Source organism: Lygodium microphyllum, chromosome 4 (assembly GCF_053477565.2).
Source record: "Lygodium microphyllum isolate KBCC chromosome 4, Lygodium_microphyllum_v1.1.10, whole genome shotgun sequence".
Classification (NCBI taxonomy): domain Eukaryota; kingdom Viridiplantae; phylum Streptophyta; class Polypodiopsida; order Schizaeales; family Lygodiaceae; genus Lygodium; species Lygodium microphyllum.
The window spans coordinates 138645733-138667924 of NC_141138.1; the positions used below are offsets into that span (position 1 = coordinate 138645733).

Consider the following 22192-nt stretch of genomic DNA (forward strand, 5'->3'; position numbering starts at 1 on the left):
CTTTACCTTACCCTTTTATCCACCTCTTCCTTCACTCTCCATTTCTTTTTCTCTCCCTCTGTCTTTTTTTCTCTCTTTCTCTTTCTTTGTTGCCTCTCTCTTTGTTTCTTCCCCCCGGTTATTTCTCTCTCATTCTCCTCTCTCCCTTCTTTTCTCTCTCTCTTTCTCTCTTCCTCTCTTTCTTTGTTATCTTTCCTTTTTTTCTCTCTCTCATTCTCTCTTCCTCTTCCTTCTTCTCCCACTCTCATTTCCTCTCTTTCTCTCTCTCTCTCAATGCATCTCGTTACAAGGAAAAACAAACAAAAGAAAAGCAACAAACACAAGAACAAAGCAAGAAAAGGCAATGTACCTACCACAAAGGCCCGAGGATGGATTCTTCGCCTCATCTTCATGACGTCCCTTCTTTCTCCCTTACACACTTCTCCCTCTTCTTTGCATATGGCAATGGTGACGGCAGTGAGAAGCACTCCTCTGTCTTTCTCTCTTCCTCTCTCTCTCCCTCTCAAGGCAACGATCTCTCTCACTCTCTCTTTTGCTCTCTTGAAAATGTTTGCAATGAATGCCGCGCTCGCTCTTCAGTGTTTTTTTTTTGCAAATAATGACGTCGTTAATGTTACATCACAAAATGCTATCACTATTTGCCCATTTCCTTATAGTGCATGCTTGGCATATAGCCCGTTGGGTATGGGACCGATGAACGCCATTCTCTAAAATGACATAGATAGTATTCCCCACAGTGCCATATGCACGCCATTCTCTAAAATGACGTAGATAGTATTCCCCACAGTGCCATATACAAAATAGGTCTGCTGCATTTAGAGAGGTCCGTGAGGCGTGAGTATATAGATAAAACAAAAAAGCGTTTCAGACCTTATTTTCAGCTAGTTTGGTCTTCCGGCATGTGTTGTGTCGTAGGCTTCAGTCTAAGAGCGTCCATATAAATTAGACGTAATGCGAGTTGTAGCAGTCCAACACTCGTGTACATTACACACTCCAATAACACGGATGCTGACAGCCTGATTTAGCATTAGACTACACCAGTATTTAACATGCACAGCATTCAGCTGCTAGCTGGCTGGCAATGATCAAGCCTAGAATTGCTTTGTATAGCGCTTCCGCTTTCCTGCATGCTATTGCTTACTTGATTGTGCTGCAGGGCCAAGTCCTCTCTTTGGTTAAACCAAATCCATTGTTATTGAGTACTCCCTATATTTCACATTTAGTCTAGATGTAATTTGTGGCTCGACAAATCGATTGTGATTGGGCCTTGCTAGATTTCTCATTCCGTTAACTAGCTCTCCCCAATCTCGGATCAGGCCGCTTCTGATTCATGATTTGTTTTCCCGCGATTGGCAAATAATCACCTTGCAGCGTCGTACCTACTGTCGCCAAACATTGGGTTCCAGTTTGATTGGTTGACGATTAAAGCTCCTAGCTGCTAGCCATGGCTATGTGCAACTCTGCGAGGGGGGATGTTGTCATGTTGTGGCTTATCCTCCAATTTATAGCTATACTGTGTAATTGCGGCCAATTGGTGAGGCCTCAGCAGGCCATATTGCCAGGCAGCTGGAAGCTGCTGATTCAGAATTCAGGGGTATCGGCAATGCACATGACCCTGACTCACCAAAACACAGTGATCATGTTCGACAGGGCCGACTACGGGCCGTCGCAGCTGAAGCTGCCCAACGGCAAGTGCCGGAACGACCCCAACGACCTGGCGCTCAAGGTGGACTGCTATGCCCACTCCATCGAGTACACCATCGCCAGCAACAGCATCCGGCCGTTGAAGGTCTTCACCGACATGTGGTGCTCGTCCGGGGGGTACACGTCGAACGGGACACTGATCTCGACGGGTGGGTTCAACGACGGGGCGCAGGCGGTGCGCTGCCTGTCGCCGTGCGCCACGTGCGACTGGAAGGAGGCCTTTCCGAAACTGGCGGCGGCCAGGTGGTACGCGTCCAACCAGGTGCTGCCGGATGGCAGCATGGCGGTGGTGGGAGGGCGGCGGGCCTTCAGCTACGAGTTCGTGCCGTCCAAGGGCGGGGCGATGCCGCTGGCGCTGCTGGCGCAGACGAACGTGCCGGGCGTGGAGAACAATCTGTACCCGTTCGTGCTTCTGTCGTCGGACGGCAACCTCTTCGTCTTCGCCAACAAGAACTCCATCCTGCTGGACTACAAGAGCAACAAGGTGGTAAAGACCTTCCCGGCCATGCCCGGCGGCGGGGGGCGCAACTACCCCTCCTCCGGCTCTGCTGTCCTGCTGCCCCTCTCCTCCGCCAACAACTTCCAGAGAGTGGAGGTCATGATCTGCGGTGGTTCACCGGATGGATCCTTTCAGAAAGCCGGCAACGGTGTCCAGGTTAGGATAAGTAACACTGCACCCGTCACTAACTGAGCCATCCTTTTCTTATCACTTCATAATTTCCGCCTAGTTTTAGTGTCGCCATCTCGCATGCAGTCGAACACGAGCAACTGTTTGCTACAGCGATAGCATCATGAGACCTTGCAAGGAATACCAAACATCTTGCAATGGACTCTGCACAACTCTTTCTAACCAATGAGAAAGGATTGTGCTCAAGCTTTAACGAGATTTACATGCCATTATCAAGATGCTTGTACTCGTATATCAATTCGTGTAAATCAAAGCTTTGTGTCGGGAGCCACAAGTCAAGTAATTAGTGACTAGCTTGCCGTGTAGGATCCTATAAATCTATAAATTGCGTGTGCTCTTGTAGCATACAATGAGGTTGAATGGGAAAATCTACAAGTTAAAGTTATGTATTAGAAGCACCAATGAGAAAGCGAGACATCAAGTTGTGTATAAGAAGCACCAATGAGAAGTGATTCCTTAATGAGATTGTAGAGAGAAATCTACCTCAAAGTTGTCAATTGGGAGCTCTAATGAGAAGGCTTTCCTAGAAATACTAGCATACAATTATTTTATATGCATTATTATCAGCGTGCAAATTGGTGAAAAAGAAGGATTGGGTTATTTTTGGACGAGCAACTCAAAAACATTTCGGCTAGAACCGCATTTCCAAGAGTCAATTTGCTTTGTTAGGGAGTTATTTGGGGTTATTATTATCAATGAGTGTGTTATTATGATGGGTTACTTGCAGGAGTCGTCATTTTCCTTTTTCGGGTAACTAACTATTAGTGTTATTATTGGTTGTAATGAGTTTATATACCTAGATATTATATGCTTTTGTTCTCACGACGCAGGTGACGGCGCTACAGACATGTGGGAGGATGGTGATAACGGATGCGAGGCCAACTTGGGCGATGGAGTCGATGCCGACACCAAGGGTGATGGGGGACATGCTCATCTTACCCAATGGGGAGGTACTCATAATCAACGGGGCAAAAACGGGGGCGGCGGGGTGGGGGAATGCAATGAATCCCAACCTAGCACCGGTGTTGTACAGGCCAGACGTGTCCGCGGGTAGGCGGTTTAGCCAGTTGGCACCCAGCCACATACCGAGGCTGTACCACTCCACAGCGAACGTGCTGCCGGACGGGAGAGTGCTAGTCGGGGGGAGCAACCCCAACGTGGGCTACAAGTTCAGCAGGGTGCCATTCCCGACGGAGCTGCGGTTGGAGGCGTACAGCCCCTACTACCTACATGCCAGGTACGCCGCCCTGCGGCCGGCAGTGAGGACCCTGTCAAAGGCGGCCTTCGGCTACGGGGTTGTTGTCACGGCCAGCTTCTCCGTCTCCATGCTGGGCAAGGCCATCCAATTTCACCTCTACGCGCCCCCCTTCACCACCCACACCTTCTCCATGAACCAGCGCCAGCTCCTCCTTGCCTCCACCCCGCCCGTCCGAGCCGCCAAGCGCCTCTTCTCCGCCACCTTCACCTCCCCACCTAGCCCCCTCTCCGCTCCCGCCGGCTACTACCTCCTGTTCGTCGTCAACTCCGGCATCCCTAGTGCTGGTGCATGGGTCAAATTGGGCTAATCATAGCACAATAGGCTTATTATTAGCCTCAACTAACTAATCATTCCTTGTTCATTACTCTCCAACCCCTAATCAACCTTATTCCTACATTCATTAACATAATCATTCCTTGTTCATTACTCTCCAACCCCTAATCAACCTTATTCCTACATTCATTAATATAATCATTAATGTAATTTTCTTGTATCATTTTAAGCATCTCTTCATTCAACCCCATTGTATCAATATTAGGCCTAGACCGACTTCAATCATCTCTCTCCTCATAGGCCACATTGGCCTTATGTAGACATTAAGATATCTTTCTTTTCTTTATGCATCACACATTGACACAACATTTACGGGACCCCACATCAGAGCCATGATGGATCCATTAAGCATGCCCTTGGAACCCGCCCTTATCCAATCTCATTAAGACCCTCCTTGTAGCACCCAACTAGTTTACGACAAATAGAGAGAGACAAACAATTATAACCCATTGTTGTTCAAACGTCCTACCATGCACGCAAACCTTGTGAGTCATATGTATCCATCTCAATAGCCATTGATAAAGATGAATTTCAAAAAGCTCTATGAGACTTTAGTCAACGGCACGTTTGTACAATTTAAAAACAATAGTTGAGTTCTAGGTAACATACTAACATCCCATTTTCAACAAGTGTGTTCCTCCCTCTCAAACTTGATCAAGACATTGTCCATGCTTTTATATATACATACATATACATATACATACATGTATATGTACATGTATACATGTACATATACATACATGTATATGTACATGTATACATGTACATATACATACATGTATATGTACATGTATACATGTACATATACATATATATACATGTACACACACACACACACACACACACACACCCGTGTGTGTGTGTGTGTGTGTGTGTGTGTGTGTGTGTATACATATACATGTATGTATATGTATATGTGTGTGTGTGTGTGTGTGTGTGTGTGTGTGTACATATACATGTATGTATATGTATGTATGTATGTATGTATGTATGTATAAAAGCATGGACAATGTCTTGATCAAGTTTGAGAGGGAGCAACACACTTGTTGAAAATGGGATGTTAGTATGTTACCTAGAACTCAACTATTGTTTTTAAATTGTACAAACGTCCCGTTGACTAAAGTCTCATAGAGCATTTTGAAATTCATATTTGTCAATGGCTATTGAGATGGATATATACATATACATACATGTTATATACATATATATATATATATATATATATATATATATATATATATATATATACACATGTATATATATATATATATACACTAAAGTCTCATAGAGCATTTTGAAATTCATATTTGTCAATGGCTATTGAGATGGATATATACATATACATACATGTTATATACATATATATATATATACACATGTGTGTGTATATATATATATATATATATATATATATATATACACATGTATATATATATATATATGCATATATATACATATATATATGTGTGTGTGTGTGTGTGTGTGTGTGTATATGTATGTATGTATGTATGTAGGGAATACCTCTTGTAGCTCCCTCACCCCATGTGGTTTGAGTCATGTTGTAGCGCATTGATAGCTCCACCCTCCACTCATGACAAAGTCCCTTGATGTGCCTTCGGCTACCTTGTCATACTCTCTGGCTATGAATATGACGTGTTGCCCTCAAGTTGGGCCTTTACGCAAACTTGTGAGCATGTTATGATCCGTGTCACGTTTCGTGTCATGTTGGGGTGTCCCGTGATGTGTTGAGGTGTTGAAATGGCAATGTTGGGGAATGGATCTAGTGCTTCTCTGCAGCCTAGACGAGGTCAAGAGAGGGCCCTGCATGAGTATCTGAGGACCAGACCTTCACACATACATACATCTGGAGCCGATACAGGGTCAAGAGAGGGCCCCATGCAGGTATTCAAGTGTCGGACCATCACACACACACACATATATAGATACACACATATGCGTGCATGCATGCATATATACATATATATATTATATACATATATGTACGCATGTATGAATGTATATATATGCATACATGCATACATACATATATGTATGCATGCATGCATGTGTGTGTGTGTGTGTGTGTGTGTGTGTGTGTGTGTGTGTGTGTGTGTGTGTGTGTGTGTGTGTGTGTGTGTGTGTGTGTGTGTGTGTGTGTGTGTGTGTGTGTGTGTGTGTGTGTGTGTGTGTGTGTGTGTGTGTGTGTGTGTGTGTGTGTGTGTGTGTGTGTGTGGGGGGGGGGACATGTGTATGGGATTCTTGGAATGGACATTATCTTTATAATGAGCTTGAATGCAAATTGCAATATAAGAGCCTAGTCGTGCCTAGGGGTAGTGGGAGCAAAGAGATGCAACTCCCCACATTGCCATATAGTCACACTCAATTGGATGCACTTGCAATTTCATTCTTACCATGATAATAAACCATTACCATATTCATGTAAATTGATCTACAACATAAAAAGTAAAAAATAGTGATTTCAAAATCTAAAATGTTGAAAAAGGGAATTTAAAATTTAAAATTGCCTCCAAGATTGGAGAAGCAAGGGCCATTAGAAAAAGAGGGTCCAAACTTTGGCCCTCTAGAATAGAAAATCATTTCTCTCTATGTGACATCATCTCTAAGAGGTTTAGCATGTGGATATTACAAATTTTTCATCTAATTTGCAATTTTCTCTCCAACACTTGACAAACCTTCCTCGAGAGAAGTTGCTCTTATCCTTCAAGATGGAAAAGAGATATTGGAGTAATATTCGCACGTGCACGTGTGTGTGTGTGTGCGCGCGCGCGCGCGTGTGTGTGTGTGTGTGTGCGTGTGCGCGTGCGCGTGCGTGTGAAAGTTATGATAGTATGATGCACATAAGAGAAATAATAGATGTTTAATACTAACAAACATTACTATTATACATACTATAGAGAACCATTATAGGTGTGTATGGCTCGAGATATGGCTACACTCTAAACAAGAGCAAAATATTGTCTACTATGACATGTTCATTTCAATATATATTACCAAATACTATATCACAAGTTATGTATTTCTAAATGTATCTTTTATAATTAAAGCAACTAATAGGTTGAAAAGTAGGAAAAGTTTTGCTTTGAGATATATTTTTGGAGAAAGCTAGTGGATAAACCACTCAAGGTGTAATGAAAAGATTACATCTTATGTGTGTCACTATCGTACTAATCAAGCACATCCATGGATTTATGAATGCAAAAATAGAATGCATAGTTACTTGTATTAGATCTAAGTACCTTTTCTAAGATCATTGCATGTAAACATATACTTATATAGATCTTATTTATGCTATATAGTTATGTTCATTTTGCGTAAGTCTCTTTGTATGATATAAGAGTAGGAAAAGGTGTAATAAACGTATTTCGAAAATCTCTTTTGTTGAACCCATAGAAAGGATTTTCTAAATATGTTTATTACACCTTTTTTACATACAAAAGGATGCTATGAAGGAGTAATCACAAACTAAATAGAAAAGGGGTGTGTTTTATATAAGGAGTTTTTATAGATATATGTATTTATAAATAGACATAGAATGCATGAGATATAGAGGATTTACTTATATTGAATCCCTCAAGATGTATCACATGAGGAACTTGTTTGGTAAGATAATAATTAGCCTCTTAATTATGAAAGTATGTACTTTCATGGATCCCTTTTCATGTAAGGATTGGTCTTTTCTTTGTATCCACTACAAAGGTATAATAATGTGTCAAAAGCCAATGACTAAGGACTCGAAGTACAATTTCCTTTACAACTCAATTATCAAATTTAAGGTATTGGATTTTGTTTGCATGGCACATCTCCGTCTACTTTCCTTAGTGTAATAGACAATTAATGTCATGTAAGTACTTTATACTCCATCATTCATAGATTCTATCTATAAGGAAGTGTTTCCTAAAAGCTCTTTCTATGTGTAAAGTAGTGTTCATAGATTTCTATGTGCTGGCCAAGGTTACATGTCTTTTCCATTTGTATCATTTAAATTTTTATAAAGGCCAATGTTTTAAACCTTATGCCATGTGAATTTGGACATTTTGAAATTCAATTTAGATTAAATTTCTTTTTTTGTGAACATTTATTTTAATTCATGTTTTTTATCATTACTTGCATCCTATTAATTTAATAGTAGCTTGTAGGTTGCTTTAATCATGTTATAGTGGAGTATGGTTATCCAACTTCTTGCCTCATTGATTGGTTATCATATCATTAGTAAGAGCTTCCATCTTGAAGTTGCCATTTCATGTATCTTTCACATCATGAAAGCCTTTATCTTGAAAAGTCCACCTATAAGAAATCATCTATATCACGTGCACTTAAAGGGCATTTAAAATTACCCTTTCCTTACATGTTATAAGGTAATAAAATGACCCGTTTTCCATAAGAAACTTACATCTTTTTTTCAAATTGTAATAAAAGAACCCCTTTTATAAATGTATACCTGTAAAAGAACCCCTTTTATAAATGTATACCTATAAACTTTACTTTTTTAAAAAAAATTCTATTGATCGCATGTGATACACTTACATTTTTTAGGTGCACCACTCGAGGCTTTTACAAGGTGCATATTCACCGGCATGCACACTTATAAATTCAACACCTACATCTTCTACCTATAAAGCTTCCAACAAAGAAATGAGCATGAATGATCAACAAGAGGCACGAGTCTATGCTTTGTAAAAAGGAAACCAAAAATAACTTTCGACTAGATAAAGGTTATAAGGAAACCAACTATTAACTTAATAGTTGCATTTCTTTATTATTGAACAACTTGCTTATTAAGAGAGTATCATTACTTTAATAGATCCCAATGGTATTCACACTTTCCTATGGAACCTTGTAAAGAGTGTGCTCATTCCAAGTAAATGTTTGGACATGTTGTACTAGATTATACGCAATATGGTTATTTCTCCTCCTTCAATATGAAATCCATAATTAGATGACAAATACAATGGCTTTATATTTTGATATTAATATGAAATCCAAAGCATTTTTCAAATATTTTTTGACACTATAATATTATTTTCATGAGTATTTATGTTTTACACTTTTACCTTAAAGAGTATTTTCCTAAAACACATGATACCTTCTTGGCTTTCAAGGTCAGACACACAATTTTAATAATTGATATTCTTTACTTGACTATTCCAAACATAGAATTGTTTCACATGAGTTTCCCAAAATCCATATTTTTGTTTGATTAAATTTGAGCAAATTAATAGGATTACACTCATAAAAGGGGGTATTTAATTGCAATTTGATCAAAAAAATTTATGGGTCATTTTAAGCACCTTATCACATGCAAGTAGAGGGGTTTTTCAAACATGCATCAATGCGAAAAAAACATCCACCTAGCATAGAACATGTCAAACACAATTTCCTTCTATTTATATTAGTGTTGGCTTATGCCTACTTTGCATCACACATGAGGTTGTTAGCTTTGCAAAATTTTTTGAATTGTTTGATAAACCTATAGGAGTCATACTCAGCTCTACACTTAGTTGCTTGGCTAGAAGAGAAATATTTGCATGGTATCTTGTTCCTAGTGTGTTCCCCAACCTTGTGCACAAGGTCTAGACTATGTACATTTTGACTTGGAGCATGTCTCACATATAGTTTAAAGCAACCTCTTAATGTCACATGAACCACTGTGCCTTCTTGTACCTAGTTGGTTTATGTAAGTGGTGCATAATATGATTGTTCTCTATTATGTTCATAATTGCAAAATTATTGTGTAATAGAACACTCTGTTTCATTCTATGCTCAATTTTGTGTTCTCTAATGGTGTATTCTCTTTCTAATAGTATTTCAATGTTGTGTCCATTAATTATAATACTCAAACTTAGAGATCTTGCCATGATTTGAAATGTGAGCTCAAAAGCAAGAGATACTGAGAAGTAAGAGAAAAATGTCTATCAAAGAGCTCAAAAGTAGAAGGGATTGGACTAGAAATACAAAACGAAGTAAGAAAGCAAGCATTGCAACAACAAGTATGTTGGCTACTTAGATGCAAGAGCAACGTGATCTACTAAAGGAACGTGACCAACAATAGAGTTTTCATAAAAAGCCTAAAGTAATGGAAGTCAAGCAACCTGTTGTTATTAAAGTAACATATGGAGATGTTGGTGGGTTTGAAGCATTGTTTCAAACATTAGTTATATCGTCCATGCAATTAATATTAGAGCAAGACTTAGACATGATTCCCAAGTTTAAGAAAAATCTATTCCAAAAGTTAGGAGAGAAATGCAAGGGAAAAATTAGCTAAAGACTGTGTCCATAACCCATTGATGCAATTTATCATCCTCTAGTCCTAGCTCAATAATTGGTAGTGGTTTATGAAGTACCCACTATTCAAATGGAGCATATGGATAGGCATTTTAGTGAAGTTCTTTTGGATGGCAAATCATCAATTAGTATCCTTCCTAAAATAGTTTATTTAGCCAATAAAATCATATCCTTCACACCAACCCATTTTCAATTGAAAATGGCATATCAACACAAGTCACAACCTTTAGCAATTCTCAAAAAATAGTTAACATGGGTGGCTAGATTGAAGTTCAAGGCTTGTTTTGTTGTTCTTTGCATGGATTATTTTGAAGAAAGGCTTTAGTTTAACTCAGGCAAAATGAGGCAAGATTGGATTTTAATTTTGTTATTATCCCTCATAGTAAGATGGAAATTAAGTTGTGCACTCGAGGCAAAATATTGGTGAAGCGTAGTTGTGATCGATGGTGGTGCAAACTATCAATATGGGACCACAAATGGACAATGATGAAGAGAAACTTTCTCTACAAGCTAATCCCAGTATTGTGTCAATGTTTGAAATTAATGTGGATAAAATAGTGCAAAATTATAATTCAAAGAAATTACCTATTAGTGCCAAAGTACAAGCTCTCCTTGCTATTACAAAACTTTAGGTACTTGATGTACAATTACAACCTACAAAAATACAAAACTAGGGAATTGAAGAACAGGCTGAGATATCAATGTAGACCACTAAGGAGTAGAATGAATCTACACCAAAGATAATTGTAAAGGCTAAGGAGAAGTTTGAGCTTACATGATGGCGATCCTTGGATGCAATAGAGGATAAGGTGGAGGAAGTTGATTTGGAATTTGCTGAGGTTCTAAAACCAATCAAGGTACCCGGGTATCTTTGTGGATTTAAAGCACGACTGCCAAGAATTTTGTGATATCTTGCATGGGAATACACAATATACGAGAGGTTTTGACCACAAAATATGTCAACTCAAAATTAATTTGAAGAATAATGCTAAATATATAGTTCTATGCCATTATAGGATAAATCCTAATTATGCAAAATAGGTGAAAGAGGAGCTAGATAAACCTCTGAATGTTGGATTCATTAAGCCAATAAATGGAGTAACTTGGCCATGTCCTATTATGATGGTCCCAAAGAAAATGGTAAGATTAGAGTTTGTGTGGATATTGAAGGTTGAATGCATCTAGTAATTCTAACCCTTTTCCTCTTCCATTCACCGATTCATTACTTGATGATGTTCCAAGTCATCAAATCTATAATTTCATTGATGGATTTTAGTTTATAATCACATTTTGAACACATCCTAATGATCTAGATAAAATAGTTTTCATTACAATATGGGGTGCTTTTGTCAACATAATAATGAAGTTTGGCCTGAAGAGCTTTGCCAATATTTTCATGAAACATTCTTTCTTTGCAGGTAGAAAAATCCCATCACTCCCAACTTTCAACTCCTTCAGTGTATCAATATTGAATTTATACCCAACTCCTTTTGGGGTCCTTTTGGATCCCTTAAACTTGGCTACTTGGAGACTGTCTCATACATGCTATCAATGTCAGGGGGTAAAGGCAAAGCAACTGGCTTACATGTATGACAATTCTCGGCCATATTTTCAGCATTAATGGCTGCTATAAGTTCAAGCAAAGTATTAGTAAAAATTAGCCCATCAAATAGCCCTGAAATGCAAACACCTACAACCATAATTTTATACTTCTTAATCTTTTTTTGAGGTTTATGCACATACATCCTTTCATGCTTGCATGCAGCTTCAGTTCTATTGAATCTTCTCAAACCATTTACTGTCCATACAGGAAACCAACAGTAAAGAAGAATTTCCCTTTATCAAGAGAGGCACGAGCATCCTCTATACAACACTACCATAGCTCCATTTTATAATATTTTCATCTAAAAATCCTTAAATCCCTTGGTATTTGATGGCACTAGATAATCCTTGGGAGTCACTCTATTACGTGGAGAATTGACATACATAGTCAAGAATTGTACCACTCTTCTACCATCTCTGCTCCTAACACAAGCATATGAAGACCCATCATCAATCTCTTTTGTCTCCATCCTTGCTACCACAATGTATAGCTATCCCAAGATAGCCAAATAACTACAAGTATCCTATACAAAGAAATACTGATCTTCATGTACATCTCTAATAGTCACTTGTTCATTGGGGCATTCAACATAAAGTTCACCAAGTGAGTTATTTGCAATCTTCATTCTCAAACCATGGTCTAGATTTAGTGATGGCCAACCATCAGTCTCATACAAATTGCATATCATAGTGTTGATTTTAGACCATTATCCATAGTGCAATTCATGGAGTTTCCCATTCACCTATCTTCACAATCATTTTAGTTGTAGCTCTTGCCTAGTGTGTACACAAGTAATGACTTCTAGGAATAAAATTGCCTTCCTCTTCTTCATGAGACTGATGTTGCATAACATCTCAATAAGTAGTGCTACTCACAATTATGTTTTCATCCATCACATCACTCTTTCCATCCTTAAACACCACATTTTTAGCTTCAGCCTACTTTCTAATAGCAATGGTCTCTTTAGCAAATTCTCAACCATGAATACTTTGTGAATCTAGTTCCTCATCAATATGTATCAATGAGGTATCAATGCATGGCTAGGCTCTCCCACAAACTACCATTTTATTTTAATGATATCAACTATTTCATCATGTAATTCATGCTAAGTAATGCCAAGTACCTCACCAAGCGTAAACTCAACCCTGGGATACCAAGGATGTGCTCCTCAAGTACCTTTTTGTAACAATCTCAATGTCTAATTGCACCTTATACCCAGGTTGCTTCCTTTCTTCTTTCCATCCAGCTTTTTATCCTGGAATACATCTTCCATTATGTGTTTAATGTTTTCAACATTCTTCTACTACTTTGTTGTACTATGTCATGCACTTTGAAGTACTTGCAATAGCATCATCTCTTCTCCTCTTTTCCTCTATAATAGCATCCATATTCTACACTCTTTCCAAATATGCATAGATTGTAATTGAATCCACTAGAGCATCCCATCCTGTCATACTCCATATATTATAACTAGCACATGACAATTCAACATTAGCTCTCTTTCCCTTCTCTGCACAATTCAAAACACAAGACCAAACTTCGAAATTCATGGTAGCCTTGCATGTATCAAGAGAACCAAAAGATTCCTCAATCTACAACCCATGTGTAAGAGCATCCATAGTTGCAAATGCATTTCTTACTGCCAATCCTCAAGCTGCTTCTACATACCCCCTTTACCAAAAGTTGGTTCAAGAGGCAACCCTATCTCTCTTACATTAATTTCTTTGTTTTTTCAAAAGACTAAATTTTTGGTCTCTACATCACAATAAGACACACAATCACACTTTTCATAGTGAAGACTATCACACTATATACACTTGCATTTCAATCATTCTTTGATAGGCCTTTGGTGCTACTATTGTCCCATTCCCTCCACTTTTTCATCCAATTTTGTAACCTTTAGACTAAGATCACGCAGTCCCTTCACTAACTTTTTCATTACATCCTCTTTTATAGACAGATCAACAAGCATAATTAGGAAATCAACTACAAAAATAGTTGGCTTTGCTACAATTTTCAATGCTTTCACAAAGACAATAAGCATAGTCAGTGAACCTAACCACAATTTCTTTTTTTTTCTCTTTACAATCATATTTAAAACTTCTGTTACTTATACCTAATTAGATTTTAGTCTTATCTCTGATGTCTCATCTTCCAAATAGTCAATGGATTTCTCCTGCAAAACTGGATCTTCAACCTTTAAGAACAATTTTCTAACTATCTAATGACTATTGGTCATCAACATCCAATTGTCCATCTTGGCTTTCAAATTCAAATAAAAAAGTTGGAGTAGGCTACAAGCCCTTTATTGGTCTATCTAGCCAATCCATGAAAGTTTTGCATGTTACCAAACTAGTGTCTTCAAGGAAAAATTGTTTTCTATGAGCTTTCTTAAAGATGAACCAATCCGAATCCTTTTTATACAAATCTAAAAGTCACAGCTCTTTCAGTGCTTGCACAACAAGACGAGCAAAATATTGGCTTTATGTGTACTGAGAAACCCCATAAATTTCTATTTTTGATGCATATACCAATACATAAGCTGATACATTCTGCACATTAAATTGCTTCATCTCTTATTCAATTGCTCGCAAAGCATTCACAATTGCAGCCACAAGCTTCTCACAATTATGCCTTCTTTGTTGTTGCTACCATTACTACTGTTATATTGATACTACTACCATCGTGTCTGAAACAACAAAGTCAAATGTTGAGCCACTTGTTGTAGTACGTCACATGCACTTGATCCTAAAGCTCCTGAAGAATCACCCATATTGATGCTCCTTTCACTAACCTTCATGTCAAGCTCACCAATATCTGATATGTAAGGTAGAAGGTCTACCACAAGGGTATGAGACATAATGGTTTAGAGAGAGTAAAATAGGGAACAAGGAGAAAGAAAGAGTATTAAGTGTTTAGATGAAGTGAAAGACAATAATAGAGGTGCAAATCAATGATTATATTCCATATATGGTCCAAAAATATATCTCAATATAACCATATAAGATGCCTATATCCTAGGCATGCAAACATACTTGGGATGATTTCCCAATACACAATCTAAGACTATAGCTCAGAAATCCTTTGACATGCATTAAGATCTTTGTTGTACATTGTCTAGAATCCAAGACATGTGCTTCATAAATCCATACATACATAAAAATCTCTCTATAGTAGATGATTCTTATTAATGCCAGGAAGTGATCCCAAGCATAAAATCCATCAAAACCATTGTTTATCCATTGTGGGACTTCAAAAACCACTTCAACCCTATATGACAGTTTTATTACATCAAGAAGAAAACACTCCATGCTGCCTATAAATCCACTCTCAACTTGAGTTTTGATTATGCTCGAACCTTATCTAGTGTTAAAAGAGTCTAATTCCATCAATAGATGCATTCAATAGTTTTTGGGAAGCGCATACATTTCATGGATAGCATATTGCCCTATTTTTCCCTATTCTAGACAGCAAAGAAACTTCAAAGATCACTCCTAAAACCCTCCTTCAACTCCTTTTATCATAAGCTTTAATGGCTTCCTCTTTGGCCCTACCTTGGGAGCTTCTTGTTGAGCATAAGAAGCATACGTCTCTCCTTTCTAACATCTTCACGTTTTCTCCATAAGCAAGCTCAAAAAATTGTGTGAATTTTTTCCCTTGTTAGCTGCCCATGACTAGCTTCACACAAAATTCTCACTTTTCTCCATCTTACCCTTTACATGTTCATTATACTTAAACACTTTGCCCTTGTCCTTTGAGCAGTGGACATTATCTTGTGCACTCACTTATTCTTAACACTTTTGATCCTAACCCTTTACAACCTTTGCAAAGTACATATTCATCAACTTGAGAAGTATATCATATGTAAACTCTATCTATCTTACACTAGACAAGTTGTTGATGTATATCACAAACTATCACTCATACTCCCATATAGTCTTTAAGACATAATCAACTTTCATTTTCCCTACCAAACACTAGTCATGACACACATATGAAATCATAGTATTTCTATATAATTTGTAAGTTTTACTTAGTGGAGACACTACAAGGCAACACTAGGGAAGGTCAACTATAGCTAAGGGATCACATGTGGGATTATCTAGTCCTTCCTTTGGAGCCTTTCTGGCTTAAAAGATAACAGTGTAGATAGTGTGGCAAATTTTCTATATTTTGATATCAAGACCAAATTCGGATGTCCTATTGAGTTGGTTAGAGATTAGGGCAAGCATTTTCTTAATAAGGTCATTGCTAAACTAACCAAGAAGCACATCATTCCTCACAAGAAATCTACATTATATCATTGATAGGCTAATGATTAGGTAGAAAGCCCTACCAAGATTCTAATGTGTATCCTAAAGAAAATTGTGAAAGAAAATTGTGAAAGAAAATCACACTGATTAGGATACAAAGTTTCATTCAACATTTTATGTACCTTCGAAATCACATGTGAGGTTACTATAAATATGACCCCATTTGTCTTGGTTTATGGGCTTAAAGTTATTGATTGTATGGAGTTTGTGGTTCCTTCTCTTAGAGTTGTAACAAAGTTTAAGTTGTCACCTAAAGATTCCATGCACTAGAGATTGGACCAATTGCTTTAGCTAGAGGAAGCCATATAATTTTCTCTGACATGTCTAAGGTAGTGTAGTAATGACAACAAGTATGAATAGATAGGCATGTTAAAAGAAGATTTTTGAAGAAGGTTATTATGTAGTAGTTTAGGACTCTAAGCTAGGAAAACATCCTAGAAAGTTGAAGCTACGATGTATAAGTCCACGGAGAATTGTTAAAGATGTGGGCCAAGGAATTCTTACTCAAGGATCTTGACACAAAAACCGTGTAGTTTGCAAAAATTAACTAGGAAGGGGGGAAAACCTAGAGACCATCAATTCAGTAGAAACTCTTAGTGAAGTTGTCATCATTCCTCCTCATAAGATGCTAGAAACTAGTGAAACAAAAGTGTATGCAATCAAGCAACAAAGCCTACTACCGATCAAACAATGGTGAATCTTAGATTAGTGGAAAAGAAGATCATCCTTTTGAGCTTTGAACAAGATTATATGCCTATAGGTAGCCACCAATTGACATTAATGTTTGGATATCCAAGTGGTTACTACATATATAAAAATGATAAAGGAAAGAGGTTCCAGATATTCAATCCAAATCAAGACCAATGAATAGATAGGTGAGTGATATAAAAATGATAAAGGAAAGAGGTTCCACACATCCAATCCAAATCAAGACTAATGAATAGATAGGTGAGTGATAATCAAGTACCTACATGTTACAAATCTTACATATTCATATTGGGATGTTGTTGGAAAATAATGTGTACCACTTTATGAAGCAAAGGACACATTGGTGAATGACAAAGCATAACTAAGTTCGGAATTGTGTACAAGCTGCGGAATTGCCCACCTTGTCAAAGATTTTGCCCCATTTTCAAACAACATGATAATGCTATCAAGAGTCCCAACTCTACAAAAATTCCAGAAAATCAATCTAATAAAGCATTCTCGAGGTAACCTCCCAAAGTAAAGTCAAGATCACCACCAATATCACCACAAAAGAGAAAGATTTTAGTAGAAAGCATGATGAATATGTTGAAACCTCAAGTCATGGATATGCACGCTTATAATGCAAGGAAGAGTCTAGTCAAAGATGCAAATGTATGGTCACAAAAGAAAAGGTAACATAAGCATAACATGTGAGCTTAGACACCAATAGGATAGAGTCTGCAAATGGAATCCTAATTCAACAATGAAGCAAACATAAAGTGACATCTATATAGAACAAACATCAACATGATTCTTGAAGACCTAGGGAGACAAAGCACAGGGTCATTGGAGAAACCACCATAAGAGAAGAAGCCTATAGAGGTAGATTGGGAATCTAAGGAAAATTTCATGCCCTCCAACACTTGAGTAATTTTAGGTTGGCCTTTACTAGACAAAAGATAATTGATTAGTCTAGTCATAGGGAGTCCATTAGGTGAGTGCCTAGGATTTTCATGTTATGGAAACAAAATAGATGTTGGTGGATTTAGTCATGGATAAGAATTTGGCAAAGATGGCTCTAAATGTACAAGAGTTTAAGGCTCTTAAAGAGTGGAGATACCCACATCAAAACTCATGGCAAGTCCAAGCAAATTATTTAGGAGGGAGAATGAAGAATGCAAGGCAAAAGATCTAGCCAAAAGTAGCTCGACTGGGCTTGACAATAGCAAACATGGACATCGAACAAACCAAGCAAATAAAGTGAAAGTTGAGAACAATAGAGAAGGAAATGTGAAATATTCAACAATAGAATCAAAACCCACTGTGAAGTCAAGGATTGTCAAAGATGTTGCCATAAAAAAAGTAGATGAAAAGCTAGAGATTATGGGGCATTTCAAGTCACCAAAACAATGAGTGCCAATTCAACCTCACAAAGGACATTGTTGTATCTCGAAATTGGTGATGCACTCTAGTAAATTCAAATATCAAAAACAATATGATGTCTTACAGTACATGGATGTTATTAGAATAACCTTGTCCCAATTCGTAACTTGTCCCGATTCCCAAACAACTAGCAATAACGAAATACCTATTTGAAGAGTTTATAAAGTAACTAAAACTGCAATCAACATTGACTTTCAACTCATAACTACCAATTTCTATGTTATGGTCCCAAGGAATCCCCTAGAAAAGAAGATACTAGGCAAAGATTGGAATCAGAAGCATAATTTCTCTATTAAAGAGAATACCATACTCTTCTAAGTGCTAGTAAAGAAAAACCAAAAAACCAACCACCAATAGTGAATGGAGACCTAAAGATCTCTATCAACAGAGACCCTAGCCCAAAAACAACTAAGAGTTCAATCCTCAAGGGTAACAATTTTAGCACATTAGCACACTTGTTGACAAACCTTTGGAAGCTAAAGAAGTAGATTTGGATTCAATTAACACAATACCAAAGTCAAGTGAAAACTCCATATTATAGTTGTCTAAAACACAATTGCCTAAGACAAACCCTAAGCCTTGACAATGAATCTTCCAACCTTCGTATCCTACTTCAAGAGCTCAAAGAAAAAACCAAACCAAGCAAGTCTACGTCAAAGCTGAGTTCATTAAACTTAGTGATCTAGCATGGCTCAAGAGTCCCGAGCTTTCAAAAACTAGAAAGCACATACGATGGATAACATCTTAATATAGCTTATTGGAACAAGGGTACTATAAAGGTCAAAAAGTTTCATAATTGCCAAAACCACAACTCATAGCTTATCTAGAGAAGCCCAAGGAAACCTAGAGAAAACCACAAACCAAAGGTAGAGCAAGATCATCATAATCTAGGTGGAAGCATCCATCACAAAGGAGAACTCCTCAAGTAGCTTCAAATGCCTTTACATCCAACAATCACAAGAGTAGCATGCAAAATTGGGTTCCCAAGAGCCAAAGCAACAACACTCCAAACATAGTGATCATTACCAAAGCTGTGAAGTCTAAAACAAGAATGATACCTCAAAATATCCTAGTAAAAGTAGATTTGGCTACCAAGAACCTAAAAGCCAAACATAGCTATTGCAAAGCTAGAGGAAGATCAACAAGCAAGTACTTCAAGAATTATGAATTCAAGGGAGCCAATGGCATTCAAGGAGCTAACAGCCTTCAAACAAAACATTTCCCTGGAACATTAGTGGATTTGTCTAAATAACATTAAGATTTGTAAGAGAGCAAGATAGTTATACGCTTTACCACATTATAAGATCTCTCTTAATTAAAGTCAAGTCACCAGGATGGTCAAAGGTGGGTAGCTAAGCCAATAAATGAGCAAAGCATTGGTCCCAAAGTTTCAAGGCTAGATGAGTTGAGTTATCCTAAGCGCATTGCTCATGTTGGTAAAGGTGAGCATTAGAGTCAAATATTAATTTATTTTGGCTGAACGATGTAGAATCCTACACTCATGCACAATGCATATTGAGATGAGAGTACAAACCTTGACATTGGAAGCCCCTCTTAAAGGGTTAGAATCTTGTGAAGCCATGCCATATGCTTTGATTAGCTACCCCCATTTTGAAGAACCCATCATAACATCTTGACTTGCATAGCATATTTTCTTTTCATGTATTCTTCTATTTCAATATAGGGTGTCCCATTATTGGACATATGCAATAGACACCTTTTTGGCTTCCACTCATGCCTCCATGCCCTAGTTAGGTTATCGACCCAATATACTTTATTCCCAATCCATGCCCTATTGCACACGTGTACGCATGCATGCACACGCACATGTATATATATAAATTTGAGCAATTGTACTAGAGTTTGACATTGTTGGAACAAGTGTTTACATTTTTGTAGATTATAGACTATTTACAATCTTATTACCAATGTATCTCCAACCCTCACCTCCTACCTAGTGTAGGGGAGCAGTAGAATACTTGTATTCATGTTATGTGTTTCCTACTCCCAAAAATTCTACCCCCTGGAAAATGTGTGGTAGAGTCCTATGCCCACTTGCATCTATTACTTTTGACCATTTTCTTTTTCTTCATACACAATTTTTCTTATTTCAATTGTTATTACTAAAGTAAACCTTTTTTTTTAAATTGCTTTGGTGCTTCCTAGATGAATGTGAAGGCTTACTTTTAGCACTAGCGTCTATGTTGCCAAAGTAAAAATGGTGGGATTTTTACATGCAATGAACTTTAAGTTAGCCATTTGTGCCAAATCTTTCATACACTCCATTTTCAACAAATCCTTGGTACCCTTACTTCAATTCCTCTATCTTCTCTACATCTCTCTATTCACATGTATAAATTAAATTATAATTTAGTGGAATTGAGTCTAATATGATAAGAACTAGAGTGCACTTGAGCATAATAAATGTATAATTGAGTCTAGTTGAGTGTAGTTAAGGTGTAGTGTAATGGAACACATTTAAGTACAATTGAGTATAATCACGATGAAATTAAGTGCATTATAATGTGATGAAACTAAGCTCAATTGAGTATCATTAAGTGTAATTGAAGATAATTGAGTGCAACTAAGTCCAACTAAGCATAAATTAGTGTAAGTGGGCCCATTTGAATAGAGTATAAATCTCATATAAATGAGCATTGAGAAGAATTGAATGTAAGTAGTTTAATATATTACAATTGTGAATTGGGTGCAATTATGTGTAATTAAAGTGTAATCAAATGCAGTTGGTTGTAATTGCAATTGCACTCAAATGTGCTTAATTGATTACAATTGCATATAACAAAGTGTATATTGGGTGCAATTATATGTAATCAAGCTATAACCAAATGTAATTGACTGTAATTGTAGTTACATTCAAATGTTGCTTAATTATGCCATTATATGCAAATAGACCAATCATTATGCTCATTTAGGCTCAATTGCACTCATTTTGCACCGAATCCATTCAATTAGACTAAAATACACTCAATCTATTCTAATTTAACTCAATTGTAACCAATTTGACTTACTTACATTCAATTATATCTTATATATACTCTATTAATTTATTTGCACTTGATTGGACTCAATGTACTCAACTATATTGAGATTATATGAGCTTAATAGCATTTTCTTGGATTGCACCATAATTGATTTGACTCAATTACACTTAATTATTCCTCAACTATTCTTGATGACAATCATCGAATATGCTAAATTAGTCTCAATTTTTCTTAAGTAGATGAAATTACACTCAATTGATTTTAATTAGACTTAATTGCATTTGATTGAAAATCCACCATTATAATCATTACACTCAATTAGGATTAACAAAACATTGAATTATAACTTAAGTGTACTCTCAATTTAATATAATTGGATAAAAAGTGGATATCAACTAAAATTGCTTGCTTAGAATCAAGCAAACATTGAATTATAACTCCTTTGTACTCAATTATTCTTGATTGAGTCTTAATTATAACTTAATTATAACTTCAATTATATCAATTAGTATTAATTTCATTTAATTGGTTAAGAAGTGGACACCAACTTGGACTCAATTGCTTTCAAGTTGTCTCAACTACTTTCAATTGAACTCACATGCCTTCAAGTACACCTATTTACACTTAGATGAACATCAAAATTGTGTCCAATTAGTCTAATTGTATAGGTTCAAATGTGCAAAATCGCATATAAGTCTAATTGATATCTAATTAAATACATCAAGTCCAATTCAACACATGTCGTTTAAGATTTTAGAGATAATTAGCTCAATTAGACTCACTTATATCATAAGTGTAATCAATAATTAGACTTAATTGCACTCTTTTTATATTTCAATTAGACTTTATAGAACTTAC

The 22192-nt window shown here is 37.1% G+C and overlaps 1 protein-coding gene across 1 annotated transcript; it reads left to right on the forward strand.

Annotated features, from left to right (window-relative positions):
• The first annotated feature begins 901 nt into the window (after positions 1-901).
• LOC148037682 (aldehyde oxidase GLOX-like) lies at positions 902-4415 on the forward strand. The gene is made up of 2 exons (XM_087676625.1): positions 902-2359; positions 3223-4415. Exons 1-2 carry the CDS (start codon positions 1445-1447, stop codon positions 3955-3957), a joined length of 1650 nt encoding a protein of 549 aa, XP_087532751.1. The 5' UTR covers positions 902-1444; the 3' UTR covers positions 3958-4415.
• Positions 4416-22192: the final 17777 nt, after the last annotated feature.